General features: G+C 42.6%; 2 protein-coding genes across 4 annotated transcripts in view; one reads left to right on the top strand and one right to left on the bottom strand.

Moving 5' to 3' along the window:
* The window catches only part of LOC143804872 (coagulation factor VIII-like), a 252,139-nt gene that overhangs the window by 11,244 nt on the left and 215,073 nt on the right, over positions 1-25,822 (bottom strand). For both annotated transcript variants that reach the window (XM_077283404.1, XM_077283405.1), the window contains exons 22-26: positions 25,133-25,218; positions 24,560-24,715; positions 22,023-22,167; positions 21,418-21,566; positions 5,863-6,042 (exon numbers count right to left, since the gene is read on the bottom strand). In XM_077283404.1, coding sequence (XP_077139519.1) covers positions 5,863-6,042; positions 21,418-21,566; positions 22,023-22,167; positions 24,560-24,715; positions 25,133-25,218 — 716 coding nt within the window. The remainder of the gene's footprint in view (positions 1-5,862; positions 6,043-21,417; positions 21,567-22,022; positions 22,168-24,559; positions 24,716-25,132; positions 25,219-25,822) is intronic.
* The window catches only part of LOC143804873 (uncharacterized), a 47,952-nt gene continuing 42,351 nt past the window's right edge, over positions 20,222-25,822 (top strand). The window contains exon 1 of one of the 2 annotated variants that reach the window (XM_077283408.1): positions 20,222-20,240. The gene's annotated coding sequence lies outside the window, so the exon portion shown is untranslated. Of the gene's footprint in view, positions 20,241-20,832; positions 20,976-25,822 lie in introns of those variants that run through there. The other variant, XM_077283406.1, reaches the window with a different exon arrangement.

Here is a 25,822-nt window from a genome sequence, read left to right as displayed (position 1 = left end):
AAAATAAGCCTTACCTTGCCTCAGAGAAAATTCCCCAAAGGTAAAGGCAGCCCCCCACATATATTAACTGTGAGTTAAGAGGAAAGCCACAAACACAGGGATGAAACAGGTTTCAGCAAAGGAGGCCAGACTTACTAGATAGACTGAGGATAGGAAAGGGATCTATGCGGTCAGCACAAAAAAACTACAAAAAGCCACGCAGAGTGTGCAAAAAGACCCCCCAACCGACTCACGGTGCGGAGGTGCCACTCTGCAACCCAGAGCTTCCAGCTAGCAAGGCAATATCATGTTAGCAAGCTGGACTAGAACTTAGCAAGTACTAAGAAATATATTCAGTACACAATGAACAACAAATGAACTAGCAGGGACTTAGCTTCTGCTGGAGTAGACAGGTCATCAGAAAGATCCGAGAGAGATCTGAACCAGTGCTAATACATTGACAGCTGGCATGGAGTAACGATCTGAGTGGAGTTAAATAGAGAAGCCAACCCAGCCGCAAACGAGGGCAGCTGAGGAAGCAACCTCAGAACCAGCAGTTCCACTCACAGCCACCAGAGGGAGTCCATGGACAGAACTCGCCGAAGTATCATTCATGACCACAGGAGGGAGTTCAAGAACGGAATTCACAACAGTACCCCCCCCCCTTGAGGAGGGGTCACCGAACCCTCACCAGAGCCCCCAGGCCGATCAGGACGAGCCAAATGAAAGGCACGAACCAAATCGGCCGCATGGACATCGGAGGCAAAAACCCAGGAATTATCCTCCTGACCATAGCCCTTCCATTTGACCAGGTACTGAAGTTTCCGTCTCGAAATACGAGAATCCAAAATCTTCTCCACCACATACTCCAACTCCCCCTCGACCAACACCGGAGCAGGAGGGTCAACGGAGGGAACCATAGGCGCCACATATCTCCGCAACAACGACCTATGGAACACATTATGGATGGCAAAAGAAGCTGGAAGGGCCAAACGAAACGACACAGGATTGAGAATTTCAGAAATCTTATAAGGACCAATGAAACGAGGCTTAAACTTAGGAGAAGAAACCTTCATAGGGACATGACGAGACGACAACCAAACCAAATCCCCAACACGAAGTCGGGGACCAACACAGCGACGGAGGTTGGCGAAACGTTGAGCCTTCTCCTGGGACAATGTCAAATTGTCCACTACATGAGTCCAAATTTGCTGCAACCTGTCCACCACAGAATCCACACCAGGACAGTCCGAAGGCTCAACCTGCCCTGAAGAAAAACGAGGATGAAAACCAGAATTACAAAAAAAAGGCGAAACCAAGGTAGCCGAACTGACCTGATTATTAAGGGCGAACTCAGCCAATGGCAAGAAGGTCACCCAATCATCCTGATCAGCAGAAACAAAGCATCTCAGATAGGTCTCCAAAGTCTGATTAGTTCGTTCGGTTTGGCCATTTGTCTGAGGATGGAAAGCCGAAGAGAAAGACAAATCAATGCCCATCTTAGCACAAAAGGACCGCCAAAACCTTGAAACAAACTGGGAACCTCTGTCCGACACGATGTTCTCCGGAATGCCATGCAAACGAACCACATGCTGGAAAAATAGTGGAACCAAATCAGAGGAGGAAGGTAATTTAGGCAAGGGTACCAAATGGACCATCTTAGAGAAGCGATCACAAACCACCCAGATGACCGACATCCTTTGAGAGACAGGGAGATCTGAAATAAAATCCATGGAAACATGCGTCCAAGGCCTTTTCGGGACTGGCAAGGGCAAAAGTAACCCACTGGCACGAGAACAGCAGGGCTTGGCCCGAGCACAAGTCCCACAAGACTGCACAAAAGAACGCACATCCCGTGACAAGGAAGGCCACCAAAAGGACCTAGCCACCAAATCTCTGGTACCAAAAATCCCAGGATGACCAGCCAACACCGAACAATGAACCTCAGAGATAACTCTACTAGTCCATCTATCAGGGACAAACAGTTTTTCTGCTGGACAACGGTCAGGTCTATCAGCCTGAAACTCCTGCAGCGCCCGCCGCAAATCAGGTGAGATGGCAGACAGAATTACCCCCTCTTGGAGAATACCAGCCGGCTCAGGAACTCCCGGGGAATCAGGCACAAAACTCCTTGAAAGGGCATCGGCCTTCACATTCTTAGAACCCGGAAGGTATGAAACCACAAAATTGAAACGGGAGAAAATCAGCGACCATCGAGCCTGTCTAGGATTCAACCGCTTAGCAGACTCGAGATAAGTCAGATTTTTGTGATCCGTTAAGACCACTACACGATGCTTGGCTCCCTCAAGCCAATGTCGCCACTCCTCGAACGCCCACTTCATAGCCAACAACACCCGATTGCCAACATCATAATTACGCTCAGCAGGCGAAAACTTTCTAGAAAAGAAAGCACATGGCTTCATCACAGAGCCATCAGAAGATCTTTGAGACAAAACAGCCCCTGCTCCAATCTCAGAAGCATCAACCTCGACCTGAAAAGGGAGCGAAACATCTGGCTGACACAACACAGGGGCCGAAGAGAAACGACGTTTCAACTCCCGAAAAGCCTCAACGGCCGCAGAGGACCAATTCACCACATCAGCACCTTTCTTGGTCAAATCAGTCAACGGTTTAACAACACTAGAAAAATTAGCGATGAAGCGACGGTAAAAATTAGCAAAGCCCAAGAATTTCTGAAGGCTCTTCACAGATGTAGGCTGAGTCCAATCATAAATGGCCTGAACTTTAACAGGATCCATCTCGATAGTAGAAGGGGAAAAAATGAAACCCAAAAAGGAAACCTTCTGAACTCCGAAGAGACATTTAGACCCCTTCACAAACAAAGAATTAGCACGAAGAACCTGGAACACCATTCTGACCTGCTTCACATGAGACTCCCAATCATCCGAAAAGACCAAAATATCATCCAAATATACAATAATGAATCTATCCAAAAACTTTCGGAAGATGTCATGCATAAAGGACTGAAACACAGATGGAGCATTAGAAAGCCCGAATGGCATCACCAGGTACTCAAAATGGCCCTCGGGCGTATTAAATGCTGTTTTCCATTCATCGCCCTGTTTAATACGCACCAGATTATACGCCCCTCGAAGATCTATCTTGGTGAACCAACTAGCCCCCTTAATCCGAGCAAACAAATCAGACAGTAGAGGCAAAGGGTACTGAAATTTGACCGTGATTTTATTGAGAAGGCGGTAATCTATACAAGGTCTCAGAGAACCATCCTTCTTGGCCACAAAAAAGAACCCTGCTCCCAACGGTGACGACGACGGGCGAATATGCCCTTTCTCCAAGGACTCCTTTATATTACTCCGCATAGCGGCGTGTTCCGGCACAGATAAATTGAAAAGTCGTCCCTTAGGAAATTTACTACCAGGAATCAAATTAATAGCACAATCACAATCCTTATGAGGAGGTAGGGCACTGGATTTGGGCTCATCGAATACATCTCGGTAATCCGACAAAAACTCAGGGACTTCAGAAGGAGTAGAAGGAGAAATTGACAACAACGGAACATCACCATGTACCCCTTGACAACCCCAACTGGACACAGACATTGATTTCCAATCCAATACTGGATTATGGACCTGTAGCCATGGCAAACCCAACACGACCACATCATGCAAATTATGCAACACCAAAAAGCGAACATCTTCCTGATGTGCAGGAGCCATGCACATGGTCAACTGAGTCCAGTACTGAGGTTTATTCTTGGCCAAAGGCGTAGCATCAATTCCCCTTAATGGAATAGGATACTGCAAGGGCTCCAAGAAAAAACCACAGCGCCTTGCAAACTCTAAGTCCATCAAATTCAGGGCAGCGCCTGAGTCCACAAATGCCATAACAGAGTAGGACGACAAAGAGCAAATCAGAGTAACGGACAAAAGAAATTTAGGCTGTACAGTACCAATGGTGACGGACCTAGCGAACCGCTTAGTGCGCTTAGGACAATCAGAGATAGCATGAGTGGGGTCACCACAGTAAAAACACAGCCCATTCTGACGTCTGTGTTCTTGCCGTTCAGCTCTGGTCAAAGTCCTATCACATTGCATAGGCTCAGGCCTCTTCTCAGAGGACACCGCCAAATGGCGCACAACCTTGCGTTCACGCAAGCGCCGATCGATCTGAATGGCCAAGGACATTGATTCATTCAGACCAGCAGGCGTGGGAAACCCCACCATAACATCCTTAAGGGCTTCAGAAAGACCTTTTCTGAAAATTGCTGCAAGGGCACACTCATTCCATTGAGTAAGCACAGACCACTTTCTAAACTTCTGGCAATATACCTCCGCTTCATCCTGACCTTGACACAAAGCTAGCAAGATTTTCTCTGCCTGATCCACAGAGTTAGGTTCGTCATAAAGCAATCCCAGCCCCGAGAAAAAACGCATCCACATTAAGCAATGCAGGATCTCCTGGCGCAAGGGAGAATGCCCAGTCTTGTGGGTCGCCACGTAACAAAGAAATAATGATTTTTACTTGCTGAATGGGGTCACCGGAGGAGCGGGGTTTCAAAGCAAGAAACAGTGTACAATTATTTTTGAAATTCAGAAATGTAGATCTATCTCCAAAAAACAAATCAGGAATTGGAATTCTAGGCTCTAACATAGGATTCTGAACTACATAATCTTGAATGCTTTGTACTCTCGCAGTGAGGTGATCAACACAAGAGGACAGACCTTGAATGTCCATATCTACACCTGAGTCCTGAACCACCCAGAGGTTAAGGGGAAAAGAAAGACAAAACACACTGCAGAGAAAAAAAAATGGTCTCAGAACTTCTCTTATCCCTCTATTGAGATGCATTAACACTTTGTGGGCCAGCTGTACTGTTATGGACCTGGTGGTTAGGTGCACCTGGAATGACCTGATGGTTAAACTAGAAGGCAGGATGAGCTCTGGGAAGTGGGAACTCTGCTGACCGCAAATCCTAATCCTATAACACACACACTAGAAATAGCTGTGGAGCGTACCTAACTCTCCCTAGACGCCTCTTCACAGCCTAAGAGCTAACTACCCCTAAAGATAGGAAAATAAGCCTTACCTTGCCTCAGAGAAAATTCCCCAAAGGTAAAGTCAGCCCCCCACATATATTAACTGTGAGTTAAGAGGAAAGCCACAAACACAGGGATGAAACAGGTTTCAGCAAAGGAGGCCAGACTTACTAGATAGACTGAGGATAGGAAAGGGATCTATGCAGTCAGCACAAAAAAACTATAAAAAGCCACGCAGAGTGTGCAATAAGACCCCCGCACCGACTCACGGTGCGGAGGTGCCACTCTGCAACCCAGAGCTTCCAGCTAGCAAGGCAATATCATGTTAGCAAGCTGGACTAGAACTTAGCAAGTACTAAGAAATATATTCAGTACACAATGAACAACAAATGAACTAGCAGGGACTTAGCTTCTGCTGGAGCAGACAGGTCATCAGAAAGATCCGAGAGAGATCTGAACCAGTGCTAATACATTGACAGCTGGCATGGAGTAACGATCTGAGTGGAGTTAAATAGAGAAGCCAACCCAGCCGCAAACGAGGGCAGCTGAGGAAGCAACCTAAGAACCAGCAGTTCCACTCACAGCCACCAGAGGGAGTCCATGGACAGAACTCGCCGAAGTATCATTCATGACCACAGGAGGGAGTTCAAGAACGGAATTCACAACACTTCCCCTGTTTTATTTTCTCCGCTAGTCATAATTAATTGTCTCAGCCACAATTAATCCCATATCTTCAATGTTAGTATGATATTTTCCCTCTCTGGAGATGTCTTTATGGATTTTTAATTTTTAATTTTTCTCTACGACAGGAACAACAACGCATTTATACAAAATGTAAGGTATCTCTTGATAAATTGTCACATACCTTTCGTTGACCATTTAGCTCACGTACAAATTCCCAGCTTTTCCCATCATTGCTGAAGCTGACAAGGAGGTGCGTGATGTACATAGAAGTAAATGACGAGCGTGCACCCTGAATTACTAATCCGGTCACCTTCATCTCCTGAGATAGATCTACTTGAAGCCATTCACCGCTTGTGTCTGCCTGTATTTGATAGAAAACATGTTATTCATTTTATAATAAGAAATTATAAATTCTGCTATAAAGATTAGTTGTTTTTTTACAGAGGTTTAGGGGGTTAGCCCCTTTATGACCTATGACGTACCTTTGATTCGGGCTCAGGCGAGGAGCCTGCATTTTTTCAGCCTGCATTTTTTTAATATAGCTGTCACCTGTCCCCAACAGCCGTGGGTGGAATCGCGAACCACCCGCGGCTGTTAACATGTTAAATGAGGCTGTCAATCTGTGACAGTGGTATTTAATGTGCCCGCACCAGAAGCGCATCAATAACCCTGCCCATCATTGGCTCTGTGACATGATCGCGGGGTACCAATAGGTTGGTATGACAACAGGGGTCTGCAGGAGACCACTGTAGTTGTCATTGCCACCCTGCTATGAGCGCTGCCAGTGGTCGACATTCATAACAGATTTCTGAAACTATTAAAGCAAGTAAAAAAGAGTAAAAAAATGCTTTTAAAAATATTTAAAAAATAAAAAAATATATAAAAGTTCAAATCACCCCCAATTCACAATAAAACAATACAAAAATCCTAAATACACAATTTTTTTGGTCGCCGCAACATTGCAATAAAATGCAATAACAAGCAATCAAAAGATTGTATACACACCAAAATGGTATCAATAAAAACATCAACTTGGCGCGCAAAAAGTAAGTAATCAGCCAGCCCAAGATCACAAAAAATGGAGACGCTGCGGGTCTCGGAGAATGGTAACATTCTTTTTTTGTTTTTTATTTTTGTTATTTTTTTTTTTTCACCACTTAAATAAAACAGAACCTAGACATGTTTGGTGTCTATGAACTCGTAATGACTTGGGGAATCATAATGGCAGGTCAATTTTAGCATTTAGTGAACATGGTAAAAAAAAAAAAAAACAGTTGTGGAATTGCACTTTTTGGCAATTTCACCGCACTTGTATTTTTTTCCAATTTTCTGGTACACTATATGGTAAAATCAATGGAGTAATTCAGAATTACAACTCTTGCAAAAAACAAGCCCTCACATGGCCATAATGATGGAAAAATAAAATTTTTTAAGGCTGTGGGAAGGAGGGGAGCAAAAAGCAAAAACAGGGGAGCGAAAAACAAAAACGAAAAATCCCAAGTGGTGAAAGGGGTTAGTATCTCAAGATGGTTGAGGGTGGTGAAGGAAATATATGACTGCTGTAGTTCATTGTGCAACCCTTTATTTTCCAACAGAAGATAGCACATGGGAGGCTCTTGGTTTATTTGTGTGAACTGCAGTAACCAAAACAAATCAGGAAAAACCGGAAACTGCTCAGCCGATAGCAGAAATAGACAGGCTGAAGTAGGTGATGAGGTAAACCAAGATTAAATGTCACCTGCCTAACGCCAGGAATGCCGACCTGCCTTACAGAAGACTAACGTCACCAGCTTTATCATAGGGAGGATTACAGAATCTAAAGCATGATCATTAGTAATAGGTGAAATAAATCATCATTCACAAGTAAAAAGTTTAAAGAGGACATATCACCAGGACAAAAGTGCCTGTTTTTGCTCTTATTTTTGCTTTCCTGATACATTGCTACGTATAGCACAAGAGATCGGACGATCGCAGCTTTCGGCTCTATTAAATACAATAAAATATGAAAAAAAAGTTGTTAAAAATATAAAAAAAAAAGTTAAAAAATACAAAAGTTCAAATCAGTCCAAAAATAAAATAATTATAAAGATACACATTTTGGTATAGCTTAGTTCGTAAAAGTCTAAACTATCAAAATATAAAATAAATTAATTGGATCGGTAAAAAGCGTAACAAGAAAAAAAAATTGAAATGATTAATTATGGTTTTTCAGCTGCCAAAACATTGCAATAAAATGAAATAAGTGATCAAAACAATGTATGTACCCCAAAATTGTATCAGAAAAATCACCAGCTCAATGCACAAAAAATAATCCCTCCCACGGGTCCATATTCCGAAAATTAAAAATGTTACGGGTCTCGGAAAACGGCGACAAATTTTGTTTTTACAAATTTCCAATTTTTTTTTCACTATTTAAATAAAAAATAAACTATACATGTTTGGTATCTGCGCACTCGGACTGACTTGGGGAATCATATTGCCATGTAAGGTGTACCATATAGTGAACATGCGCTCCTCATATGGCTGTGGGGACAGAAAAATGATAAAGTTATGGCTCTTGGACGAAAGGAAGGAAAAAAACAGAAAATGAAAAAAGCAAAATCTTTGAGAAATGAAAATATAAACTGATATATACATGTAGACACCCAATTAAACAGAATTATAATGCAAACTTATCTGTAATAATTGTATTAAAAGATACTAGTTACAAGGCCTTGAAAAAATATTCATACCCCGCTAATTTTTCCAGATTTTTTCACAATACATCTACAAACTTAAATGTTGGCATTTTATGTGATACCAACACAAGCATAAAGGAAAATATATTTGTTTTTCTAATTATTAGTGTTGAGCATTCCGATACTGCAAATATTGGGTATCGGACGATATTCGCTGTATCGGATTTCCGATACTGAATTCCGATACTTTTAAGATATCGGATACTGGAATCGGAAGTTCCTATAGTGCAATGATGCACTATAATGGAGTGTGGGCGGTGCGTGGGAGGAGACTGCGTGTCTGTGTGTGCGGGCGAGGTCTGTGTGAGACCGTGGGGGGTCTGTGCGGGCCTGCCGGGGGTCTGTACGGGCCTGCCGAGAGTCTGTGTGGGCCTGCCGGGGGTCTGTGCGGCCTGCCAGGGGTCTGTCCGGCCTGCCGTGGGTCTGTGCTGCCTGCCGGGGGTCTGTGTGGGCCTCTCGGGGGTCTGTGCGGCCTGCTGGGGGTCTGTAGTCCAATTAATAACGAGTGTCCCACGATGATCTCCCCTATAGAACAGTGACATCGGGTGATGTCACTGCTCTATAGGACCCTCAGTGACACACTGACAGGAGACAATGGCTCCTGCAGTGTATCACTGAGAGGTTACTATAGTTCAAAGACTCACTTTATGGCAATTGCTGCATGGGAAAATTTCTCACACGGCAATGCCAAAAGTGAGACTAGGGACTATTTTTTTACAGTGGCGGAGGAATACAGTGCAGAAGAATACCTTCCTCCCGTCATTGTGTTCCTGGAGCCCCTAGAGAACGGTCGCATCAGCTGATGCTGCTATTCTCCACGGGAGATAATCGTGGGACACTCGTGGATTCTGCGGATCAGGGAGTATATTTGTTGTTTGTTATTTTAATATTTTTTACAGATGACACTGACTTCGGGGAACAAATTGACAAGTGATGGTGAGTATGTACTCTATGTTATACAGTTAGGTCCATATATATTTGGACAGAGACAACATTTTTCTAATTTTGGTTATAGAAATTACCACAATGAATTTTAAACAAAACAATTCAGATGCAGTTGAAGTTCAGACTTTCAGCTTTCATTTGAGGGTATCCACATTAAAATTGGATGAAGGGTTTAGGAGTTTCAGCTCCTTAACATGTGCCACCCTGCTTTTAAAGGGACCAAAAGTAATTGGACAAATGACTCCAAGGCTATTTCATGGACAGGTGTGGGCAATCCCTTCATTATGTCATTCTCAATTAAGCAGATAAAAGGCCTGGAGTTGATTTGAGTTGTGTTGCTTGCATTTGGAAGGTTTTGCTGTGAAGTAAACATGCGGTCAAAGGAGCTCACCATGCAGGTGAAACAAGCCATCCTTAAGCTGCGAAAACAGAAAAAACCCATCTGAGAAATTGCTACAATATTAGGAGTGGCAAAATCTACAGTTTGGTACATCCTGATAAAGAAAGAAAGCACTGGTGAACTCATCAATGCAAAAAGACATGGGCGCCCACAGAAGACAACAGTGGTGGATGATCGCAGAATAATCTCCATGGTGAAGAGAAACCCCTTCACAACAGCCAACCAAGTGAACAACACTCTCCAGGAGGTCGGCGTATCAATATCCAAATCTACCATAGAGAGAAGACTGCATGAAAGTAAATACAGAGGGTTCACTGCACGGTGCAAGCCACTCATAAGCATCAAGAATAAAAAGGCTAAACTGGACTTTGCTAAAAAACATCTAAAAAAGCCAGCACAGTTCTGGAAGAACATTCTTTGGACAGATGAAACCAAGATCAACCTCTACCAGAATGATGGAAAGAGAAAAGTATGGCGAAGGAGTGGTACAGCTAATGATCCAAAGCATACCACATCATCTGTAAAACATGGCAGAGGCAGTGTGATGGCTTGGGCATGCATGGCTGCCAGTGGCACTGGGTCACTAGTGTTTATTCATGATGTGACACAGGACAGAAGCAGCCAAATGAATTCTGAGGTATTCAGAGACATACTGTGTGCTCAGATCCAGCCAAATGCAGCAAAACTGATTAGTCGTTGTTTCATACTTCAGATGGACAATGACCCAAAACATAAAGCCAAAGCAACCCAGGGGTTTATTAAAGCAAAGAAGTGGACTATTCTTGAATGGCGAAGTCAGTCACCTGATCTCAACCCAATTGAGCATGCATTTCACTTGTTAAAGACTAAACTTCAGACAGAAAGGACCACAAACAAACAGCAACTGAAAACCACCGCAGTGAAGACCTGGAGTAGCATCCAAAAGGAGGAAACACAGCGTCTGGTGATGTACATGAGTTCAAGACTTCAGGCAGTCATTGCCAACAAAGGGTTTTCAACCAAGTACTAAAAATGAACATTTTAGTTAAAATTATTGAATCTGTCCAATTACTTTTGGTCCCTTTAAAAACAGGGTGGCACATGTTAAGGAGCTGAAACTCCTAAACCCTTCATCCAATTTTAATGTGGATAACCTCAAATGAAAGCTGAAAGTCTGAACTTCAACTGCATCTGAATTGTTTTGTATAAAATTCATTGTGGTAATGTCTGTAACCAAAATTAGAAAAATGTTGTCTCTGTCCAAATATATATGGACCTAACTGTATGTACTGTATGTCTGTATGTATGTATTATATGTAATGTATGAATGTATTGTATGCAGTATGTATGTAGTATGTATGTAGCATGTATGTTGTATGTATGTTGTATGTAGTATGTATGTATGTATGTATGTTGTATGTATGTAGCATGTATGTAGTATGCATGTATGTATGTAGTATGCATGTAGTATGTATTGTACACTCACTGGCCACTTTATTAGGTACACCTGTCCAACTTCTTGTTAACACTTAATTTCTAATCAGCCAATCACATGGCGGCAACTCAGTGCATTTAGGCATGTAGACATGGTCAAGACAATCTCCTGCAGTTCAAACCGAGCATCAGTATGGGGAAGAAAGGTGATTTGAGTGCCTTTGAACGTGGCATGGTTGTTGGTGCCAGAAGGGCTGGTCTGAGTATTTCAGAAACTGCTGATCTACTGGGATTTTCACGCACAACCATCTCTAGGGTTTACAGAGAATGGTCCGAAAAAGAAAAAAAATCCAGTGAGCGGCAGTTCTGTGGGCGGAAATGCCTTGTTGATGCCAGAGGTCAGAGGAGAATGGGCAGACTGGTTCGAGCTGATAGAAAGGCAACAGTGACTCAAATCGCCACCCGTTACAACCAAGGTAGGCCTAAGAGCATCTCTGAACGCACAGTGCGTCGAACTTTGAGGCAGATGGGCTACAGCAGCAGAAGACCACACCGGGTACCACTCCTTTCAGCTAAGAACAGGAAACTGAGGCTACAATTTGTACAAGCTCATCGAAATTGGACAGTAGAAGATTGGAAAAACGTTGCTTGGCCTGATGAGTCTCGATTTCTGCTGCGACATTCGGATGGTAGGGTCAGAATTTGGCATAAACAACATGAAAGCATGGATCCATCCTGCCTTGTATGGAGCATCTTTGGGATGTGCAGCCGACAAATCTGCGGCAACTGTGTGATGCCATCATGTCAATATGGACCAAAATCTCTGAGGAATGCTTCCAGCACCTTGTTGAATCTATGCCACGAAGAATTGAGGCAGTTCTGAAGGCAAAAGGGGGTCCAACCCGTTACTAGCATGGTGTACCTAATAAAGTGGCCGGTGAGTGTATGTAGTATGTATGTGGTATGTATGCATGTAGTATGTATGTAGTATGTATGTATGTATGTAGTATGTATGTATGTAGTATGTATGTATGTACGTATGTATGTTGTATGTATGTAGTATTGTATGTAGTATGTATGTATGTAGTATGTATGTATGTATGTATGTATGTTGTATGTATGTAGCATGTATGTAGTATGTATGTTGTATGTATGTAGTATGTATGTTGTATGTATGTAGCATGTATGTAGTATGTATGTATTTGTAGTATGTATGTATGAATATAGTATGTATGTAGTATGTATGTAGTATGTATTATGTAGTATGTATGTAGTATGTATGTATGTAGTATGTACTATGTATGTATATGTATGTAGTATGTACGTAGTATGTACGTAGTATGTATGTATGTAGTATGTATGTTGTATGTATGTATGTAATCCTGTATGACCAATTGCCTCCAGAAGTCACATAATTGTGTGTAATTTCTTCTCACTGTAACTACAGCTGTTCTGTGAAGGCCTCAGAGGTTTGAGGACATTAGGGATCAAACAGCATCATGGAAACCAAGGAGCCCACCAGACAGGTCAGGGATAAAGTCGTGGAGAAGAGTAAAGCAGGGTTAGGTTCTAAACAAAAATAGCCCAAGCTTTGAATATCTCACAGAGCACTGTTCACTCCTGCCAGAGCCACAATGGAGGGTTTAGATCAAAGCATATTTATGTGTGTGAACGACCCAGTAACCGTCCAGACCTGAATCCCTATCTTTACTTGGGCCTGGTGCACCCTGGGTAGTGCAATTGTTGGAGGCCTTGAACAGGTAAGCATCCCTGCCTGTGTTCTGGTGTTTTTTTGTTTAGTTTAGTGGAGGTTTTCCTCCAATGGTGTTTTTTTAGATTAGGACTGCCAAGATACAAGGACCCTTGACGTGGGTTGGCAGCTTCAATATTGTGGCCATAATATCGACCAATACCTTGCATACATTGTTATGTTTTTGGTGCACTGTACATTTTTCCAGGGTGCGCCTGGGCCCTAGATGGCTCTGTACACTGTGGCCTCTGTTCACACAGGATGCATCATGGTTAGCCCGCTATATATATGGCGTCATTAATAGGCTTTTCACCATATACTTTGCAGTCCTGTGTGAACATGCCACATACAGACTATTTTTTTGCATGGGTGCTCCAAGCAGCCAATTCCTGATTGTAGGTTGGCTGCATCGGTATTATTTGCACCTGTGTTGTTTGCTATCTTTACTTGGGCCTGGTGCACCCTGGGTAGTGCAATTGTTGGAGGCCTTGAACAGGTAAGCATCCCTGCCTGTGTTCTGGTGTTTTTTTGTTTAGTTTAGTGGAGGTTTTCCTCCAATGGTGTTTTCCTGAATCCCATTGTGATAAGACGTGAAAATTGCTGTTCACAGATGTCTCCATCCAATCTCACTGAGCGAGATTGCAAAGAAGAAGGGGCAAAATGTCACCTCTAGATGTGCAAAGAGTGGCAGACCCCAAAAGACTGCAGCAGTAACTGCTGAGAAAGGTGGTCCTACAGAGTACTGACATATAGGGGGCTTAATACAAATGCACATCACAATTATATGATTTATATTTTTAAAATTATTAGAAAATTTCTTATTTCCTTTACACTTCACAAATACTTGTTACTTTGTATTGGTATCACATAAAATCCAAATAAAAAATATTTCAGTTTGAGGGTGTGTAAAATTTGGAAAAGTTCACGGTTTATGAATACTTTCCAAGGGAACTGTACATTAAAACAAAGGGTAACATCCTACAGTAGTGAATTGTAAAATACTATGTCTAAGATTACAGACATGCCTTCTTGCAGAAACTCCACCACATTTGTCCTTAAAGGTGTTGTCCGATATTCTGCTACAAGTCTGTGGTCAGTCTATGTGATTGCAGACGTCTGAATCCTTACAGCGCGCGGCGCACACTGCATACTGTCAGGATTGTCTGGCCATGTGATCACAAGCATGCGATCTGCATTCCCCCAGCCCCTAGCCATGCAGGCTGCCATTAGACACGTTTGTGAAAGAATGGGTTGTTCTAATACAGGAAAGATATATATCTTGGTACCGTGTTAGCCAGTAGATAGAAAAATATTTAGAATTGAGAGTCCTCAGTGGTTGATACCTTTTAATGGCTAACCGAAAAGATGGTAACAAATTGCAAGCTTTCGAGACTACATACGTCTCTTCATCAGGGAAAGACTAAAAGAAATTCTGAAGATTCACATATTTATGTACAACAAAGCACAGAAAGAAAAAAAATTAAAAAAAGGAAAAACCATGGATAAGACAGGTGACATGAAGCAGAATTACCATGAGTAATAAACAGTTATGTCCATAAATATTGGGCCAGTTCTTAGATAGGGAATGTTTTATTATCCTCTGATTGGGTCTGTTTCTGTTGTGATGACCCCACATGGTCTGAGGGGCAAGGTACTTAGTTGATGTAAAAAGACATAAATCCGTGCGACACATTCATTCCTGCAGTGAGATTGTCAAAGGTCGTCATCAGTTTATATTCCCAGACTCTTCTGTCTCTCTTAGAGTTGAAGCTACCTTTTAACACAAGTAATTTCATGTCCGTAATGTTATGATTTGGGAGACAGAAATGTATTGCCACAGGTAGATCCATTCTTTTTTCTCTTATTGTGTGGCGGTGAGAATTCATTCTTGTTCTAAGCTTTTGCCCTGTCTCCCCTACATACAGGCCCCCAGTTGGACATTTAGTACAAATGATTAGGTACACCACATTAGATGTGACGCTGCTGAAAGTACCTGGTATCTTGTAGTCCTGATGTGAATTAGGGATCTTTATCTTGTCCGTGGTCATTATAAATGGACAGGTTTTACATTTTTTCTGATTGCAGGGAAAGGTACCTGCAGCTGTTGGAGAGGACAGGGAGCTCTTGACAATGATGCTTCTTAGATTTGGGGGCTGCCTAAAACACAGTAGTTGGGGGTCTGGGAAAATGGATTGTAATCGGGCATCTTTTTGTAGTAAAGGTTGTAATTTCCGTGCATCTCCCCTTAGCACCTCCAGATTTGGATTGTAGGTGACTACTAGAGGAACCCGGTTATTTTCTTCTTTAGCTTTGTAATGTAGCAGGTGATTTCTTGATATTCTGGTGGCTCTTGTAATCTGGTTTTCAATTGTTCTTGGATGGTAGCCCTAATTCAAAAAGGTCTTTCTGAGGCGACCAAGGTGTTCATCCCTATCCATGGGGTTGGAACATATACGATTGTATCTGATGGCTTGGCTGTAGACAATAGAGTTTTTTATGTGTTTTGGATGGAAACTGTCCCATTTAAGGTATGTTGGACGGTCGATTGATTTCTGATACAGGGATGTCTCTATTTTATTGTTCTGCAGCTTAATGATGGTGTCCAAAAAGTTAATTTCAGTGCAGGAGTAGTTGAGTGTCAAGTTAATGGTAGGGTGAAATTGATTAAACTGTTCATGGACCGTATTTAGCTGTGGCTCAGACTCCGTCCAGATGATTAAAATATCATCAATGTAGCGGTAGTAGGCCACAGGCCTGATGGGACATGAGGACAAAAAGTCGCTTTCAAGCTTGGCCATGAATAGATTTGCATACTGTGGGGCCATTTTACTTCCCATTGCTGTGCCAGTCTCCTGTAGATAGATCTTCTTGTCAAATTCAAAGTAATTGTGGGTGAGGATGAATTTTATAAGTTTCACCACATAATGTGCATTAGTCCCTGTGTATTCCAGGAAGAATTTGCAGGCATTTAATCCATCCTGGTGTGGGATATTGGAGTACAAAGATTCCACATCCATGGTGGCCAGGATGGTTCCTTCTGGTAGAGGACCTATTGCTGATAGTTTATTCAATAGGTCAGTTGTGTCCTGAATGAAGCTGGGTGTATCCTTTACCAGTGGTTTAAGAATACCCTCTACCCATCCAGATACCTGTTCAGTAAGGGTGCCCACACATGAAATAATTGGTCTTCCTGGATTTCTAGATTTGTGGATTTTGGGAAGCATGTAGAATATCCCTGTTCTTGGACTTTCGGGTATCAGGTCATTGGCTCTTATGAATTCGTAGGGCAGACAAGATACCAACTTGTTTAGTTCCTTGTAATAGTCCTGTGTAGGATCCGACTCCAATTTTTTGTAGTAGTGTGTGTTCTCAAGTTGTCTGTTTGCTTCCTTCATATAGTCTGATGTGTTCATCATGACTATTGCACCTCCCTTGTCAGCAGGTTTGATGATGATTTCTTTGTTGGTTTTCAGAGACTGTATGGCCTTTCTCTCTTGGGCACTGATGTTGGATGCATGTCTCCTGTTAGTATCTATGATGGTGGATTTTAACAAATGTCTTAAGGAGTCTATATATTTATCCAAATGAGGGTTGCGTCCAGGTGGAGGTGTCCAGTCTGACCTCTTCTTTGTTGTTAGGATCCCTGGGTTGTTCTAAAGAACTCACTGAATTTGAGCATGGTCCTCTAATAGGATGATATCGGTCACTTTGTGACATTTCCTCCTAAATATTCCGCAATCAACCGTGAGTGCTATTGAAAAGTGCAAGCCTTTAGGAACCACAGAAGCTCAGCTATGGAGTGGCTTACAGGTCACATAAAGATCGGGAACGTCTCTGCTGGCTTTAACATGAGCACAAAAACTGCATCGGGAACTTCATGAAACGGGTTTCTATGGCCAAGAAAACTGCCCACAGGCCTTACATCACCAAGCACAATGAATGCCAAGCGCTGGATAGAGTGGTGTAAAGTTTTCCTTTGCTAGACTTTGAACATTTGTGTTTTTATGGAGTGACAGATCTTGTCCAGAAGATTGGAAGTCTAACTCCATATTAATGGCTATGGATTCAGAATGAGATGTCATTAAAGTTCCTGTAGGTGTAATGTGTGGGATTTCCAATATTTGTCTTTGTATCTGTGAGGCAGTGACCCCTGTTACAGCTAGGGGCACTGTTTATGCTCCCTAGAATGCGCACGGAGGCGTAGTGAGGCCAAGAGGGGGTATTGCAGTCGCAGGTGTAGCTTGGATTGCAATGGTGAAGCAGTGACCAATGTCACAGGTAGGGGTCACTGTGTGTTCTCCCCAGGTTGTGCATGGAGACGTATGAAGTCCATAGGTGTGCATGGCAGTCCCGGGTGTAGCGGTGACTGGAATGCAGTTTAGAAATAATAAAAATAATGGACATGCTGTTGTCCAAGACAGATGTAGGAAAAACTGGCTCTGGAATGTGTGTTTTGAAAATGACTGCAGTATGTTGTGGTGCAGTCCGTTTCATGTCCAGTCCGGGTTTTCCATGTGGCAGGAAGCCACAGGTTTCTATGTTAAAAGCCCTGCAGGAAAGGGTTAGTGAAGTCTTAGTGAGGTCTTAGTGAGTCTGAGGAGTCTCAGGCGTGTCAGGGCCAGAGTGAGTTGGTGCTTGCTACTGTGCAGAGCAGTTGGTGTTGCGGAGCACGGTCTGCAAGTGGAGCCAATTGGACTGGCACCCGCAGCATACACAGCTATGCAAGTTGTCTACGATAACTGGTTGCTGAGGTGGATGTCCTGTGCCAGGAGGTGAACAGGAGCTGGATGTCCTGTGCCAGGAGGTGAACCGGAGGTGGATGTCCTGTGCCCGAAGGTGAACAGGAGGTGGATGTCCTGTGCCCGAAGGAGGACTGGCATGTGTAACGATTGCAAAACAGGTGGATTTGGTGCCTGGCTCCTATCTGGAGGATATCCTGGGCTATGTACGGCTGTGGAAAGAGACTGTGATACAGCAGTGCTGGACACCCACAGAAACTAGTCAGAGGAGGACTGGCGTGTGTAATGTCTGCAACATATAAAGCTGTGTGTACACGAAACTTGGTTCCGGTGTGCGGTTGCCCAGGGAAACTGGACAAAGCGACGTCCGGCCTGTTTAGGGACTGCAATCTAAAGCCGTATACTATGTATTCTAATGGACTGGTGTGAAGTGAACACTGATAACAATTGCACTTGTGTGAATTGGACCTATAATGTAGTGAGGAGTAGGGTTGAGCAACCTTTACATTTATAGGATCGGGTCGGGTTTCACGAAACGCGACTTTTTCAAAAGTCGGGTCGAGTGAAATCGGCCGATCCTATAAAAAAGTCAGGGTCGGGGTCGGCCGAAACTCGAAACCCAATGCAGTGCATTGGGTTTCCAATGGTTCCCAGGGTCTGAAGGAGCGGAAACTCTCCTTCAGGCCCTGCGATCCATATTTAAGTGTAAAATAAAGAATTAAAATAAAAAATATCGCTATACTTACCATCTGATGCGCCCTGGTACTAAGCGGGAACCTTCCTTCCTTAGAATCAGCCTTCCAGGACCTTGCGGTGACGTCGCAGTGACGTCGCAGTGACGTCGCGGCTTGTGATTGGTCGCGCGGCCGCCCATGTGACCGCTCGCGCGACCAATCACAAGCCGCGACGTCACCGTGACGTCACCGAGGGTCCTGGAAGGGCTGATTCTTAGGAAGGAAGGCTGCCGGAAAGAAGCCGAGGGTGAGTATATTCCTATTAGGTATATACTCATCCTCGGACGCGCCCTGCTTCTTTCCGGCAGCCTTCCTTCCTAAGAATCAGCCCTTCCAGGACCCTCGGTGACGTCACGGTGACGTCGCGGCTTGTGATTGGTCGTGCGAGCGGTCACATGGGCGGCCGCGCGACCAATCACAAGCCGCGACGTCACCGCGACGTCACCGCAAGGTCCTGGAAGGCTGATTCTAAGGAAGGAAGGTTCCCGCTTAGTACCAGGGCGCATCAGATGGTAAGTATAGCGATATTTTTTATTTTAATTCTTTATTTTACACTTAAATCTGAATTCCGATACCAATTCCCGATATCTTAAACATACCGGGAATCGGTATCGGAATTCCGATTCCAGATTCAGAAGATCGCCGACTTCATGGCCGACCCCACACAGGGGTCGGGTCGGGTTTCATGAAACCCGACTTTGCCAAAAGTCGGCGACTTCTGAAAATTGCCAACCCGTTTCGCTCAACCCTAGTGAGGAGTAACACATTAAAGAGACTTTTGTGTTTGAACTTTGTGGGTCACTGCCTTTTCACTGCATACGGTGCTACCTTACTGCCTTACAGTATCCTATATATGAAATAATTCTTTTTATATGATTGTTTAGGCATGGATCACGTGTAGACTATAAGAACATGGATTGCACCCAGGTAATATTATAAATCTGATGTATCGCGGCCTCATTATTTATATCACTTGTCACAATTGCTTTGCTCTACAGCTTAGAAAAAAGCCGACATTCATCAGACACCGTACTACAGTCAGCTTCATATTCAGCCTCGTCCAAGATTACTGCTTTACATTTGTCTTAAACTCATTTATCCCGTCAGCCATGTAAAGCATAATTACAACAATGTGGTCATTATTCCTTCTGCGAGCGTCCAGTGGGTAATGTGGGAGCTGTGGCATTTTAAAGCCAGAACATCTGAATTTCTCCAGCCTGCACTTTATCTGCGATGTAGCACAGCAGCCGCTTTGTCTTCCTATGATTTCTGCTTCCAATAACTGAAAAAAGGCATTGTAGTCAAGAGCGAAGTCGCTATCTCTACTTCTACAGATTATACTATGTTGTTCTGGAAAAGCCAAAACAATGAGCTGAAATGTTCCATCACACATAAGACCTGCCATGTCTGATTATGTGAACACTTATCTTCTCTACTTTGTTTCCTCCCATCCTGGAAAAAAATGCTTTTTCTATTTCAAGTAGCTGATTAGTAATTTTTTTTAAATCAAGGATCTTGCTTGAACTTTTTAGTAGCTTGTTGACCAAAACCAATGTTTTGGTTTTTTTTTTGGTCTGGAGCACAAATTTTATTTAGAAGATGAGGAAAGACCCAAGTGGTAATAAGCAAATGGTTAGGGTTAACCCTAACCCTAACCCTTTGGCATTATATGCATATGTATCTGTCATGACATATAAATAGATGTCATACTGATTGTATGGCACAACTTCTTTACCAGTGCAATCGGCTGCAGGAGTCCTGACTGATATACACAGCCAAGCTACTAATGGCAGAGCAAAGTCCTGCAATGTGTGTGCGCTGGTGCCAACTTCACTTTCAGGTAATATTCACTGGTACATTACAGGACTTTGCCCTGGGAGCTCACGTTTTAGCTTCTGTTAGTGTTTGCTGACTGATGTCTTGTCTGTGTTTTAAGATCCTGACGTCTTGCTATTCACTACCAGTTATAGCTAGATTAGCTCTGGGGATCTCCTGTGTTTCCTCTGAATATTCCTGATTCTGTCCTCTGCTTGTTTACTGACCATTCTCCTGCCTGACAATTTTGATTTTATTCTTCCTTGTACCTCCTGGATCGGACCTGGCTATAGGGCTATTCTTTCTGCCAGCCTACACCACTGGCCAGCAACTACTCTCAGGACTCAGCACAGGGTTACTGTGTAAGTCCACATTCCTATGCAGGGTTTAAAGGATGAAGGTCGTAGCTTCCTTGTGATATAGTAGTTGGAATATGTGACAGATAGAAGCTGCACTGTTGATTTTGAATCATCCAGCAAATATATGGGTTAAAATGGTTATAGCAAACTGGGAGTGGTTAGCTCAGCCCCAGGGGATATTGGGAAAGTTATTATTGTGTCCAAGAGTAAGGTGTGTGCTAGAGAGTCTCCTGTCAGACAGAAATCAGACAACTGTATAGACCAGTTCTTCCTGGGAAGTGATTGCTGTAATCATAAAAGCAGTCAGGACAGCCAGAATCATCTTTATTACATCAAGATAGAAATGAGAGACCTACAGTACTGGACTCATCCCCCTCCCCCAACCTCACTGCATTAGCAAGGTACAGTTCTGCACTGGTTAAGACATTGTGTGTGGAGAGAAGTTATCTGTGATGAAAAGTTATCTGTGAAGAGACTTTTATATATGTTGATGAAGCATTGCATGAAGAGAAGTGATTCTGCGTGATGAAATGAAGCTTGAATAAAACCCCTGTGATCAACTCTAGTTCAATACTGTGTCATAGCTGTGTGCCAGTAAACCGTTACCTCAGCTCTACTTTGAAAGATTATAATTAATGGTCGCCCAGAGTAAGATTTCCCCAAGATACCAACAAGAACTCATGTTTTCTTTGTATTGCCCCTTATCCTGAGTGGCGTACATGCAACAAATAGCCGATGCAAAGCCTCTCCATAATTGCCCATTTTAGAGCTGCGAGGCGACCACTGACCTCCGCAATAACTTCACGTTTAACATACATTTGTTCCAAAAACAATAAAACATACCTGTGGTCTCCATGCATTAACGCGACCTTGCTGATTCAGTCTGGCTAAATTGGGAGCCCATGAAGAAAATATAGAATGCGAGTAAGTGGAAGCAGATATACGATAAGAAGATATTGCACCTGACTGCATACCAAGGGGCAATGAGCAACCTGTAAAATAAAGAGATAACATGTAAAAAATTTAAAAAATATTGAATTGAACAAAGATGGTAAAAGTTAGTTGCACCAGAGTCCAGCGTAAACAAACGTCCACAGCGCAGGTCAATTTTTGCATCTATCTCATTCATCCATATCGGGCTTGTAGAAACCTGTGCTGCAAATTCTACCCATTTCTGATCAATGCAACAGATTTTCAATTTACGAAATTACTGCAACCCAATATGCCTCGTGTATACTATTAGCTGGCTGTAGGAAAGATTTGGAAATTTGTGTATCCGGTGGAAAGTAATATTCTTAAATTTTGTACATTCCGAATTTTAAATTTCACATTTTGCAAATAAAAAATATGGCCTGGATTTTCCATTCTACCGTATATGTGTGCAATGTATACGTGTGTGAATAAATAATTTACAAATATTGTTTAAAAAAATACAAAAATAATCTTACTATTAAGGTCACAACCAAAAAGTTCCATTCGCAGTCCAGCTCTTGCTCCTGTATGTGTTGGGTGGATTTGTAAGAAACGAGCAATAATTGGAGGATCAAAGTGGTTCTCTCTGATACTTGATGAATCTACATTTCCAAAAAATACCTAAAAATACATATAATGCTCGCAAATGAACACAGATATAAATTCAAAGTTGCAATAATATAGATAAAACAGCTTTACATGTTTATTTCGTGAGCAGCTAAATGATAGATTTTGGATGACAATATGAACCAATCAAGGGCCGCACATTTTAGTAATGTGTCCACTTGGGTATAACACAAATGGTTTAAAAATGAACATACACCCCGTTCCAAATAATCATGCAAATTGGATTTAAGTGTTATAAAGATTTAATTATTTGTTTTTCACATAAACTCATGGACGGTTTTTGTCTTGGGTCTTTGCAATAAATATTGGAACAGTTCATAGATAAGGAACTGTTATCTATGAACTGTTCCAATATTTATGGACACAACTGGTTATCACTCTCACATAATGGTAGTTCTGCTTCACGCCACCTGTCTTATCTATGCCATTATTCCTGTACCTTGTTGTGCATAAATATGTGATTCTTCAGAATTTGTATTAGTCTATGCCTGATGAAGAGACCTGAGTAGTCTTGAAAGCTGCAATTTGTTACCATCTTTTCAGTTAGCCATTAAAAAGTATCAACCACTAGGTTATTCTTTAACTTTTTTTTGGGGTAGGCTAAATCAAAGTATGTAATAAATATAAATATATGAAAATTAGGAGATGATGTCCCTTAAGTTGTTCAACTAAAACAACTGGTGATCAATGTCACAAAATCATATACCTATGAAAACTGTTGAAGGAAAGAGCACAAATAATGTCTTATCTGAGAAGATAAGATCAAGATCAATCAAAATCATAGACCTGAAATACACTGCTCAAAAAAAGGGAACACTTAAACAACACAACGTAACTCCAAGTCAATCACACTTCTGTGAAATCAATTTGTCCAGTTAGGAAGCAGCACCAATTGTGAATCAATTTCTCCTGCTGTTGTGCCAATAGAACAGACAACAGTTAGAAGTGATAAACAATTAGCAGGAAAAGAGTGGTTCTGCAGGGGGTGACCACAGACCATTTCTCTGTTCTCAACCTTTCTGGCTTTTTTAGTCACTTTTGCATTTTGTCATTGCTCTCACCCCTAGGGGTACTGTACAGTAGCATGAGGCAAAATCTACAATCCACAAAAGTTACTCAGGTAGTACAGCTCCTCCGGGATGGCACATCAATGCGAGCTGTGACAAGAAGGGTAGCTGTGTCTGTCAGCACAGTGTCTAGAGCATGGAGCAGATATCAGACAGGCCAGTACACCAGGAGATGTGGAGGGGGCCATAGGAGGGCAACAACCCAGCAGCAGGACCGCCACCTCCTTCTTTGTGCAAGGAGGAACAGAAGGAGCATTGCCAGAGCCCTGCAAAATGACCTCCTGCAGGCTAATTGTCTGCTCAAACTGTCAGAAACAGATTCCATGAGAGTGGTATCAGAGCCCGACGTCCACAAGTGGGTGTTGAACTTACAGCCCAACACCGTGCTGGACAATTGGCATTTGCCAGAGAACATTAAGATTGGCAGATTCGACATTGGCGCCCTGTGCTCTTCACGGATGAGAGCAGGTTCACACTGAGCACATGTGACAGACGTGACAGAGTCTGGAGGCGCTGTGGAGAACATTCTTTTTCCCGAAACATCCTCCAGTATGACCGGTTTGGCAGTGGGTCAGTAATGGTGTAGGGTGGCATTTCTTTGGAGGGCCGCACAGCCCTCCATGTGCTCACCAGAGGTAGCCTGACTGCCATTTGGTACCGAGATGAGATCCTCAGACCCCTTGTGAGACCATATGCTGGTGCAGTTGGCCCTGGGTTCCTCCTAATGCAGGACAATGCCAGACCTCAAGTGGCTGGAGTGTGTCAGCAGTTACTGCATGATGAAGGCATTGATGCCATGAATAGTCCCGCCTGTTCCCCAGACTTGAATCCAATCGAGCACATCTGGGACATCATGTGTCGCTCCATCCACCAACACCACATTGCACCACAGACTGTCCAAGAGTTAACTGATGCTTTAATCCAGGTCTGGGAGGAGATCCCTAGGGACAACATCCGCCGCCTAATCAGGAGCATGCCCAGGCATTGTAGAGAGGTCATACAGGTAGGTGGAGGCCACACACACTACTGAGCATCATTTCCTTGTTGTGAGGCATTTCCACTGAAGTTGGATCAGCCTGGAATTTGATTTTGAGTATCATTCCAAATCCAGACCTCCGTGGGATATTAATGTTGAGGAAAATAAAACCTAAAAATGATAAATGTAAATCATTCATTACACTATGTAATGAATAAAGATTTACAACTGGAATATTTCATTCAGTGATATCTAGGATGTGGGATTTTAGTGTTCCCTTTATTTTTTGAGCAGTGTACATTTTGTGGCAATATAATACTGTTCTCATCTGTTGAGCACATACCATTTGGTTATTGCTGGTGTTTCCCTGATACGGGCTCCATTCCTTTCCATTCAAGCTGTAGAATACAAGAAATTGGGAAACGTATATAGAAAGGAGTCGTTGGCGGGCACCTTGTGTCTGTATGCTGTGGACCAGCATGGGTCTTAGAAGGTCCACCTGGAAAAGAGTGATATATCATTTAATAGATGAGGAACAAGCAATAATATTACGGTACTTATAATATACAATGACTGTAATTATCTAATACGTGTCTCTGAAGGGTGGCATGTCAAGGAGTTTATCATACATGTACAACTGGTCAGAAAACTGTGGAGAAGATAAGGTGGAGAATAATGGGGAGCAAATGTGATTAAAATGATAGTTTGGTGAGGAAATGTACAGGTGGGTGCATTGTGAAGCCCTAGCACCAAGGGAGCCTGTTACAATGTTTAGAGAATAATCATCTTTTTGTCTTTGCAATGTTTTAATAATTTGCATAATAAAGATTTAATTATTTACTTTTATACTTTTGTATCTGGGTAGTTCAGTTTGTGGTGGTTTTCAGTAGGTACTGTGGAAAGGATTGTCTTTTACCTGTAGCCAGGAATTCACGGTGTCCGCACTCCATGCATTTATTGATCCAGTATTTTTCAGTCTGGCTAGGGATGGGATCCAGGAACCTTTGTAAATGTGAAATGAATTACATTTTAATTTAGTAATGGAAAATATGTTTATTAACCTCTTACCGCCGAAGCCTGGTTTCACCTTTCTGACAAGACATTGTAATTTTATGTGATAATAACTCTGGAATGCATATAATCGAGAACAAATGTTGAGGCACAGCACAAAGCTCAGAAGGGAAGAGGCGCCATATTGGAGTTCAGATTTTATTGTTATGGCTTGCGGGTGCCATGTCACATTGGCAGAGCCCATGAGGTACCAGAACAACAGAACCACCCCCATAAGTGACCCCATTTTACAAACTACATTTATCAATGAATTCAGTGATCATATTGACACCACCGGTGTGTCATAGACTTTTCTAGCATTGGGCGCTGAAGAAAAAATAATTACATTTTTACAACAACAATTTTGTTTAGCTCTAAATTTTACATTGTCACATGGAAAATGGGTAAAAAATGGCACCAAAATGTGTCCTACAATTTCTACTGAGCGTGGCGACACCCCATATGTGGCTGTATATTACTTCTTAGCTACATGGAGAGACTCGGGAGGAACAGAGCGCTATTTGCCTCCTGGAGCGCAGATTTTCCTAGAATAGTT

The sequence above is a fragment of the Ranitomeya variabilis genome, chromosome 2, assembly GCF_051348905.1.
Source record: "Ranitomeya variabilis isolate aRanVar5 chromosome 2, aRanVar5.hap1, whole genome shotgun sequence".
Lineage (NCBI taxonomy): Eukaryota > Metazoa > Chordata > Amphibia > Anura > Dendrobatidae > Ranitomeya > Ranitomeya variabilis.
Note: the sequence above shows the minus strand (reverse complement) of the source record. Positions and strands in the feature narration are given on the sequence as shown.